The 10864-nt window shown below is 43.6% G+C and overlaps 1 protein-coding gene across 1 annotated transcript in view; it reads right to left on the reverse strand.

Moving 5' to 3' along the window:
• Positions 1-7191: 7191 nt before the first annotated feature.
• LOC109515122 (uncharacterized) overlaps positions 7192-10864 on the reverse strand; it is a 13359-nt gene continuing 9686 nt past the window's right edge. The window contains exons 2-7 of the mRNA XM_019868725.1: positions 9160-9569; positions 8908-9028; positions 8700-8803; positions 8519-8596; positions 8330-8405; positions 7192-7486 (exon numbers count right to left, since the gene is read on the reverse strand). Of these exons, the coding sequence (XP_019724284.1) occupies positions 7263-7486; positions 8330-8405; positions 8519-8596; positions 8700-8803; positions 8908-9028; positions 9160-9300 (744 nt within the window). The 5' untranslated portion in view covers positions 9301-9569 and the 3' untranslated portion in view covers positions 7192-7262. The remainder of the gene's footprint in view (positions 7487-8329; positions 8406-8518; positions 8597-8699; positions 8804-8907; positions 9029-9159; positions 9570-10864) is intronic.

Raw genomic sequence — 10864 nt, forward strand, 5'->3', positions numbered from 1 at the left:
ACCTGCGAGGGACTTGCCTTTCGCGTCCTCTTACACGCCTACCCTTCACTCATTGGCGATTGGTACCTGCTAGGGGCGTGCCTTTAGCGTCCTCTTTGCACGCCCACTCTTCACTCATTGGCGACTGGTACCTGCTAGGGACGTGCCTTTTGCGTCCTCTTACACGCCCACCCTTCACTCATTGGCGGACTTCCGCATGCCTGTCGTCACTCACGCCCGCCTTTTCTCTGTATAAACAGCGTTGTCGGCCAGAAGTGCTCTCAGTCAGGCTTTGGAACTCGGCGCATACACTAGACGCTCCGCATTATAAGGCGTCCTGTCCATTTTGGAGAAAATTTAAGACTTTTAATGGCGCCTTATAGTCGTGAAACTACGGTATTGTGTTTTGACTCTATATCAGTAACTCTCACTCTACATGTCCGATATTGTGCATTGCGTGTATATAGATAGAGTGAAAAAATGGTGTACATGGTAATTAGAACCTTAAAAAGGTCAAAAAGTCACAAAAACTATGAAAAATTTTGAAGGAACATAATTTGTAACAAACAAAACAACCAGCAACGACTGTACAAACTTGAAAACAAGAACAAAGAACAAACACAACAACACTTTTTTTTACTAATCACTACAAATGTGCCTTGTATGTTTGTGGCAGATAGCTTTGCCACATTGAGCACAACAGTTGGACGCCCTCAGCGGCTTCTTAAAGAAGCCGCATTGCTTCCCCTTGGCAGTGCGAACAGCCTCTGCCCCAGCCCGCTCTTCACCTCCACCTGGAGCCCCCCTTGCCCTCCTGAGACGTTCCGGCTCAGTCAGGGCCAGTCCCATCTCAGTCAGAAAAAGTCTCCATTTGTACAGTTTTTTTTTTCATTCCATTTTGGGTTCATGGATGTGATCAAAATAAAAGCATTAAAACAAGAAACATCAACCATATGGTAAAAAAGGCACATGGGCCACCTTTGTGTTCGCCTCCGGGTTGTGTAGGCAACGCACATCTGCAAAACAAAACAGATGAAAAGACAGCTTTATCGAACGTTATGCTGAAGACAAAACTTGTGCTGACGCGGTCCAGGTTGTCCACTGCACCCTTGCGCCTGTTGTAGTCCAAAATTATTTGGGGCCTTTTCTTTGCTCCCTGTGTTTGGTGCTGAGGGGGAGAATGTTTTTTCCCTTTTTGGGGACATATGGCACGAGGGCCATCTTTTTTGTGAACATAAATTTTGTGGACTTTATTTGTCTGTCCTGAAGGCAGAGGAGCTGTGTAGGAAGCTCCGGCTTATTTTTTCGAATTGTCCCACTGAGTGTTATTTATTTTATTTTTTTTGAGCAACTCCACCGCCAGCGGCACAGAACAAAAAAAATGTCCGCTGTCAGGGTGTATCCCTCCAAGGCGTCACAGTGTCTCATCACAGTTTGCCTCCCCACATTCTTGGTCCGTCCTCATCCTGGAGGCTTCCCCACATAGACCTCCAGCTTCCAGGCGTAGGAGGTCTGGACGTCACAAAGGGACCAATTTTTTAGTCCGTACTTGGTTGGTTTGGAGGGAATGTCCTGTTTGAAGTAGCAGCAGACCGGCTGCTCATCAACACAGACATCCCTCCCCAGGTTGAAAGGCTTTTGGAGCAAGCTGTTCCATCTGCTCCAAAGCTCGGATATGGGCGACATTTTATTGGTGTGATGCCGCTGGGGCCTGTGAAGTTTATGATCAAACCGGAGTGCGCGGTTGATATTACAGAAGCGTCCGTGCGCCATCGTCTCCGCAAATCTGGAGACATTGCATGAGATTCTCGATTGTGTTTGTCAATCTCCCGATTTTACTGCATCTAAGAGCTTTGTCTTCATATATTGCAACCCACCCTCCTTTTTATTTCCCCCTATTTGTTGCAAACATTTCATATCCTTCCATTTTCATTTCACTTGTTTTTTCATCGTCAAGCCAAGTTTCTGATATGGCAATTCATTTAAATATATTGAAATTATTCAAGTCTTTCAGTTTTTGTAAGACTTCTACTGTTTAAGTGTATCCCTGAAAGTGCATTTTCCAGTTCTACATTTGTGTTGAATTGTTCGTCCATGTAATAGATCAGTTTCATGTGACGCATGCATTAAGTCTGGCTGCACTCGCATCTTGGAGGCAGAAAACACGCTTGCGAGTCGTAATAGTCTCTCGCTTAACAGAACAAAATCGTGTGAGTAATGCCGTCCTCGTGCTGTGCCGTGGGTTGTCAGAATAGAAAGAGCACACACAGAGATCTAGTTTTTTATAGCATTCCTGCTGGTAAACACCCCTTTCAGAAAAAACGTGAGCACAACAGTTGGACGCCCTCAGCGGCTTCTTAAAGAAGCCGCATTGCTTCCCCTTGGCAGTGCGAACAGCCTCTGCCCCAGCCCGCTCTTCACCTCCACCTGGAGCCCCCCTTGCCCTCCTGAGACGTTCCGGCTCAGTCAGGGCCAGTCCCATCTCAGTCAGAAAAAGTCTCCATTTGTACAGTTTTTTTTTTCATTCCATTTTGGGTTCATGGATGTGATCAAAATAAAAGCATTAAAACAAGAAACATCAACCATATGGTAAAAAAGGCACATGGGCCACCTTTGTGTTCGCCTCCGGGTTGTGTAGGCAACATTTAAATATATTGAAATTATTCAAGTCTTTCAGTTTTTGTAAGACTTCTACTGTTTAAGTGTATCCCTGAAAGTGCATTTTCCAGTTCTACATTTGTGTTGAATTGTTCGTCCATGTAATAGATCAGTTTCATGTGACGCATGCATTAAGTCTGGCTGCACTCGCATCTTGGAGGCAGAAAACACGCTTGCGAGTCGTAATAGTCTCTCGCTTAACAGAACAAAATCGTGTGAGTAATGCCGTCCTCGTGCTGTGCCGTGGGTTGTCAGAATAGAAAGAGCACACACAGAGATCTAGTTTTTTATAGCATTCCTGCTGGTAAACACCCCTTTCAGAAAAAACGGCGAAAGTTATGGTTACAAGCTTTACGACGTGAGAATTGGAGTTTGGAGGCAATGCTCATCTTTGCAGTGCTCACTTCATATCTAGTAAGTAATTGGGAGTTACATCTACCATGTCAAATTATATTCTATGTTGTGAAAGCCCAGAATAATGTTCAATATGTGAAAGTAACAAATGAGTGAAATTAATGAAGTATAGCATGAGTGAAGCAGTTATGTAGTCTTTACAGTCAAATGTGTTTGCAATTTGTGTGTGAAGTAACTCTTCAATGCTTCATGCACATGTTAAACACAAACGTATTGTTTAATGATCCTTTCATTTTATATTGCAAGGCAGTTTAATAATCGAATTAGATTGTCCATGATTGAAATTTGAATACACTTACCCTGCCATGCATGTGCAGTTCGCTGTCAGTATGGAGCTGGTCTTCTTGTTCACACATACACAGGCCTAATAACACTGAGACTTTTGTCCCTGTCTTTGACTGGGCAAGACCTCCGCTTTCAGGAAACAATAGTCGGAGTTTTCAGGAGCTTGATGAAAAAGAACCGACTGAACATGAGCACATACCACGTAATTAGAAGCATCAAGACTGTTGCACGCTTTGAGAGTCTCTTGCGTGAAGACGCTTGGGGTATTCATCAAGTACATGTAAATGTTTGGAAACTCCAAACTAGGCCAGCGTGACGTGTCATTCAGCCACTCACTGGCAGAGAGTGAGTAAGGATCAGGTAGCTGAACCCCTGATGTCAGTGTTAGCTTATTCAAATAAGCTTCTTTATCAGCTTTGTCAAGGCTTTGTAAATAGCTATTGACCTGCAGCGGTGCGTGAGCGGACATTGTTCACCGACTAGTGCTTTTGCCTCCTAGATGCGCGCACATCTTCATGACGTCACTGTTGTTTGCAAACATTTTGAAATGCTGTGATTATTATGAAAGAAATGATTTTCAGGGTCCAAATTGTTCTGTTGAGTTTATTGTCAGGTGGTGAACAGTTCTCAGCATGCCGCTTGATTGTGTTGAACTCGAGCCTGTTGTGTTGGAGTACTGGTGCGGGGATAGAGTATAAGTGCCTCAAGTAGTCAATTTCCCCTCTGTCACGTGCAGCTTTTAATTTTGGGAGGAGTTATTTTCTTTTTTGACGTACGGCATCTGTAAAGTTTTCATTAATGTTGATTTTGGAGCCTTTTTTTCCTTGTTCTGTCCTTGTATTTTTCAAATCTCACCACAACTAGCCTCGGTCGAGGTCTCCCAGGTTCGTGCCTTCCAGTGAGGTGAGCTTTCTCCACCTCAATTGTCCCGTGTATCTGCAGCTTCTTCTTGAAATTTTTTTTGCCCTTTTCCCTCTGTTTCAATCCACGTTTCTCGTAGTGTTTCCTCTATTCCATCAATGACAAAGTTGTTTCTTTTTGACTGGCCCTCCAAGTAGTCCATCTTGTCTGTTAATACTAGCAGGCTGTCACATATTTTGTAGATTTCTCTTTGCATGTTTTTGCAGTGGTCAGTTTGATTGATTTGACCTTTTTATAATGTCATCGACATCTATTTGGGTAAAGTTGATGCTGGTTTTCATTTCTTGTACTTCCCTGGTAAAACTGTCAAGTGGTGAGTTTGTTGAGTCTACTATCATCTTGACAAATCCTTGAAAATTTTCCTGTTGCTGTTGCAAGAGCGCCGTAAAATGCTCTGTTTGTTGCTGGAGTAGTTCATTTACTTGCGTGACGGTCAAGAGTTCTTCATCCTGCTTTGTGTCTTGCTTCTGTTTGGGTGGCACATTGTCGTGTTACTAGCCGTTCGTATGCTAGTTGATGACGTGTCCAGTGGGCTTGCCGCTCACCCGGATGTTGCTGACATGACAAGTGGGTTTGCCGCTGCCCCGGCCGGGCAATACTGCCACTGTAGTCGAGTGAGTGCTGACCCCGCTGCTGCCGACTTCACTGTTCGGCTTGGTGTTTTTTTTTCCACTGGTGGTTCCAGCTGATCCTGAAAGATATAGACCAAATGACGGGTCACGTTGGATGCAGTTCCGTACCGGCACAGCGAAGACACAAGCATTGGATCCCGCAAGCCAATTCGGCAATCAGAAGGACAATCAGCAAGTGCATTGTTTTCCGCAGGATGTCTGGAAAGGTTGCCGAACAAAAGATGGCAAACCTAACCAAAGATCGCCTCTTGCCAGTTAAACGACTTGGTCTACAATAGTCTGCCTGAACTGCTCAAGACTTTTAGCATCACTTTCTTGAGTGTCGAAACAACTGCCTTCTGGGCGTGAAACAAGCAGCACACAACTTAGATTTCCAGGTCATTTTGGAACTAGCAAACTGAAAGTCTGGGGGAAAAAAAGGTTAAGTTTAATCCTCTATTTAAATCTGTAAGAAATGTAAATTGCTTATACTTGTATACAGGTACATGCAGTGTACATATTCAGTGCTATGTTCACGTTGCAGGTCTCAATTCGTTTTTTTTTTTTTTTGGGTGGAATACATTTTTTTTGTAAGGGTTCACATTACATATTAAGTAATACATATCTATTGTCATGATTCTGTTTGTGTCCAACAGGTGGCACTGTAGGGCTCCCCCTGCAGCTGCACACCTGTTAGTCGTTATGTAATTAGTAGTATAAAAGGACTCCGCCTGACCACTCATTGTCGGGTCATTTGTTTGTTTGCTGCTGTCATGTTTGTTTGTTCTGTCAGGTTTAGATCATGTTTAGGTCATGTTTCTGTTACTATTCGTTTTGAGATTCTGCCATGGTTTTTTGTTTGATACTTGGACTTTGTTTGTTTTGGATTTAGTTTTCTCTGGTTTTTATCAATACAATTCGTCAAGTACACCCCGCTCCTCCCTCTTCCCTGCTTTTTGGGGTCCACCACCACCTCGCAACGTGACATATATCTACTAGTGATGGGTCCATGAGGCCTCATGAGGCGTGTCGAGACACTGACACACTGTGTTGATACTGTGCTGATACTGTGTCGCTGACCACTGCCACAAGATCCCTGCAGCCAACCCACCTGACAGACTGAACTGACTGATATATTTGTTTATTGAACATATAAAATACACAATACGGTAATAAATTGGCAAAAAGTTAAGGCTAAGATATAAAAAAGGAAAAGAAAATAGTCATCATCACAAATATATGTTCAAAAGAGTAGAAAGAAGGAAAAAAACTTATCGAGTCCTACCCCTTCTTATATAACATATGAATTGATCATTTTTCAATACAGAAAAGAAAGCAAAAAGTCTACATATCAACAAATGCTTTTACCCTTATGTATGCTGTACTTATCTATTTTTACAACTTTCGGTTTGTATATACATACTCATTGTAGCACATTTATATGTCGATTTTCTCATATTCATAATGGATGCTACATTTCATTAATATATTTAATAATTTCATCAGTGTAATTCTGATGTATTGCTAAATTTCATAAGTGGATCAAAATTATCATCTTAATTCTGATTTGTGTAGTTTTCTTGTACTACTCTCGAATTCATTTATGAACTCAGCAAGAGAGTTACTCATTTTGAGGTCCGTTTCAGAATTATTCCACAGATTTACACCTATTACAGATACACTCCTTTGCTTGATGTTTGTTCGTGTTTTGGATTTTTTGTATAGGTTAGTACCCCTTAAATTATGACAACTTTCTCAAATTTCAGAAAGCTTCTGGATGTTTTGGCAAATGAGGTTATTGTGTGCTTTGTACATTAATTGGGCGATTTTGAAGTCAACCAGGTCATAAAATTTCATTGTTTAATTTGATAAACAGTGCATTCGTGGGGTCCGTCTGTTTGGAGCCAGTGATTATTCTGATTGCTTTTTATTGTAGTTTTAAAACGGGGAGTGTGTTTGTTTTACTGGCATTTCCCCATATTTCCACACAATAGGTCAAATATGGAAGAGTAAGAGTATAATGTATACAAGGATCTCTTATTCAGCACATCCTTAGTTTTATGGAGGATCCCTAGGGTTTGGGATATTTTTCTTTTAACATTATCTATATGTGGCTTCCAGCATAGTTTTGCATCTATTACTGTTCCAAGCAATTTTCATAAGCTCATTCATCGATTCGATTTGATGATGAAGTGTATACAATATCATTCACATCCATGCATTCATATTGCAACATTCAATGTGTTTCAATAATGTGAAAATCATGTGAATGAGGATGCTTGTGGGCTTTGACTTCACAAAATTTTATTTAGAAAAATATGATGCTCCAATGTTTTAAATTTCAGTCTGTTGCGTTTTTTACAAGCAATTTCCCCTGCTGTGGAGAACACACGCTCACAAGGGACGGACGGATGAGGCTGGCGTACAAAGGAACTCCTTTGCAAGGTGGGAGAGGTTTGGGAAAGAAGTGTGTTGGTCCTTCCAGTACAACAGCGGGTCCCGGTCACGTGCAATATTCCCCTGTGCCAGGTATCGCTGGACCTCAGATATTGCATCTGCTGTTGCACCACCTCTTCCCAGTCTCCCCACCTCATCATCCAGATGACTCCACAGGCCACCTAAAAAACAAAACCAAACAAATTGGCATTTAGAACAGTTTCCAATAACAAATTAATAATGATGAGTAACATGCCTGATGTAGTTGCAGAGGGCTGCGATGATGGTCCAGGCTGGGCCTCGATTGTGCGCCCGATGACACGCATGCACTCAGACCGCAGTCTGGATATGGCCTCCGTGCACCTGGAGGAACTGCGGAATCCAAGTGATTTGAATCTGGGGTCTAGAAGTGTTGCTAAGGTTAACACACTCATAGACTCCAAACTGGAAGCAGTGTCTGTGACTCGACGCTTGAGGTGTTCGTGGAGTTGTATGACTGGTTGTGTGTGCAAGATTGAAGCGTGGCACTCAAGTGCATGAAAAAGCATTTTCATCATCGGGATGACCTTTGAACCTGAGACTTGCCTCTCTTCAGACAACTCCACTGTAGCTTGATGGAATGGAGAAAGCTCTAGTAGTGCTTCTCCAATGATGGTGAACTCATCAGCTGTCAGTGGAGCCAAATCTGTCTTTAGGGAGGCCAGAGATACCCACACTGGTTCCCTCTCACCATGCAGCCTTGACAGCATTTCATAGGTACTGTTCCAGCATGTTGGCACCTCATTGATGAGTTTCAGGGTTGAACGTCCCATCTGTTGCTGCACCTGAGCAAGCTTCTCCTTGGCTGTAGTGCTTGAACGGAAAAATGTGACAATGTGCCGAGCTTTGTTCCTAATGTCTGTAAGTGCAGGGACCTGATTGCATGATTTTGTAACTAATAAATTAAGACTGTGTGCAATGCAAATTGAATGGCGTATTTGGAGGTGTCTAGTGGATTCGATCATGTTTGGTGCTGCGTCAGTCACAAGACACTTTGTTGGTTATGGCCCAGTCCTCCATCATGCCCCTTTTGACCTGAGCCAAATTGTCAGCAGTGTGATTCTGTGGAAAATGTTGTGCTCCCAACACTGATGAACACAACTGCATATGAGTGTGTTGAGTGCCAAGTAGGCCTCCATGTTCACAGAGGTCCACATGTCAGTTGTTATACTCACTGCCACAGCTTGCTGTACTTCCGTTTTCACTTTTTCCCGTTCCTCCTTGTATTTGTCGGCCACCATTTTCTTGATGGTCTGAAAATTAAACCAAAAGCAAACATTATATGCGATTCATCTACTACTTTATGGAACTTTCACACAGACCTTTCTTGTCGGCAAAACATGAGGGTTCAAGGACCTGAATCAGTTCCTTGAACCCTTCACTCTCCACAATGCTGAGGGGCTGGCAGTCCTTGATAATGAAGTTCAGCAGTGCCTGATCAACCAGCTGCTTCCTGGAAGCTTGATTGTCAAACATGGAGTGGAGAGTCAACCAATAGTAATTACTGATTGCCAATTAATCATCAACATAGCAACCGTGAAAAGATAAGTGAACGTTTGTATACCTGGCGTAATACTGGGTGTATCGCGAACTTCATTCTCATGCTTGGCCCGATAATGCCTCAGCATGGTGGAGGTGCTTTTGTTGGCATATGACAATTCGACCCGGCAAATTCGACATTTCACCTGCAATGAAATGTGAATAATAAGTAACTAAGAGTTACCTTGAAATGAATTTGAATTAGAATGGTACAACACATGTCAATAATCTGAGAGGCACTTGGTGACAGAAGGAGATTTGAATAAATAAATAATACCTTATTCTCCAGTAGTTCAAAATGGTCCCACACGGTAGATGATTTGCGTCTCTGCTCCATAATTGGCAAGGCACGAAGTCTGTGCCATGAACTTCGACAAGCGAGCGAGAGTGAGGTCTGCCTTGTTTCGGCAGGTGGCATCGTGTCGCTAGACGCACTTCCTTATAAACACTGTGTGGCGGGCTTTTGCTGCGTCAACGCCCCCTGAACTGAGTCGATGCCCCCTGGACTGAGTGGCGCAGCCTGGACTGTGTCGACACAGCCGATGCAGTCTAGACTGCGCCGGTGCAGTTCACGTGTCGATCACGTGATGCAATGAAGCAGCACACGCACCGACACGTGGATTGCTCTGTGAGCCCGATGCATGCGTCAAGGCATCGGTGTCGCTGGACCCATCAGATAGATAGTATCTACCATTAAGCAAACCTGGTTTTGAATATTCTCTTCTGATTTCTATCCAGCCTGGACGTAACTTGAAGTTGTTCAATCCTAAATCTCCCATAGAATGTTATGTAGAAGATGAATCACTTAAATATATCATGGCAGGCAAGTCGAGATTTAGAGCATTTTTCTGTAGGATAGCATCAAATTATGGTATCAAAAATAAAAATAATACTCTACATTCATATTTTTTTTTTAACAAATAAATTCAGAATGGTTCTGAATTTACAGTTCTTTTCTGTGCCACCATGAACATATATGGGAAGGACCCTAATGTTTTATTTGATCACAATACACACATTCTACATTTTCAGGAAGGCAATGTGCAGAACAGATTTTGAAATAAAAATGTAAAAAGTCATAAACATACCCGATGATTGTGGCAATGATGGTGACATAGAAGGAGTCCGATCCGATCCTGGGCAGTGGGCCCCCGTCAGGGACTTGCCCCCCCTCCCGGGTCCCACACCCGGCACGAGTCTCGCTGGTGCCTTGCGAGGTTCCCCGCCAACAGTTCCTTCCCACATCTCCCGCAAGCCACCCTTCTCCCCCCACGACCCCCCTCCCTGATTGCTCTTCGTCCTCCCCCGGCTCCCCTTCCACGCGTCACGCCCGCTTCGTCCCCCCTCCCTCCTCCCCTCCCTTGCCCATTCTCTCTTTCCACTCGTTCACACCCTCTCACGTGTCTGGCATAATTTGCTTTTGTGACCCATCTTTCACACCCTCCACACTGCCTCCTCTCTCCCTTCTCCTCATACGCTCCTCCCGTGCAGCTCCTTCGGTGACTTATCATATTCCCTTTTGACCCAAACATCCTCCCACATTTCCCACACTCAAACTTCACCTGTTCGTCATTCCTGCGGTGCATCCGCTTTCCGTGCATGGTTAGACCTGCTCTACTCCTGCACACTTTTCCGCACCCCTCATACCTACATTCCAACCCATCATTCACTCTCCTAACATTCCTCTCCAGTTTTTCTTCATTCATTCCCGCCTCATATCTGTGACCCTTCTGATTTTCCCATTTATACAGGTGATCCATACGCTCACTCACTCTCCTCTTCCATCCTTCTCTGTCACTTGTTAGTCTCTCTACCTCCGTCCAATCCATCCCTGCATTCCTCATTACTCTCTTCCAGTATAATACCGTCTTCCTTTTACGTCCCATCATCTTTCCTCGTCCTTCCAATTCCTCCCACCATCCTAATACCATTGCTTTTGTTATTCTTTCATTCCCCATGCGCATCACATGTCCGATCCTTTG

Source organism: Hippocampus comes, unplaced genomic scaffold (assembly GCF_001891065.2).
Source record: "Hippocampus comes isolate QL1 unplaced genomic scaffold, H_comes_QL1_v1.1 scaffold268, whole genome shotgun sequence".
Classification (NCBI taxonomy): domain Eukaryota; kingdom Metazoa; phylum Chordata; class Actinopteri; order Syngnathiformes; family Syngnathidae; genus Hippocampus; species Hippocampus comes.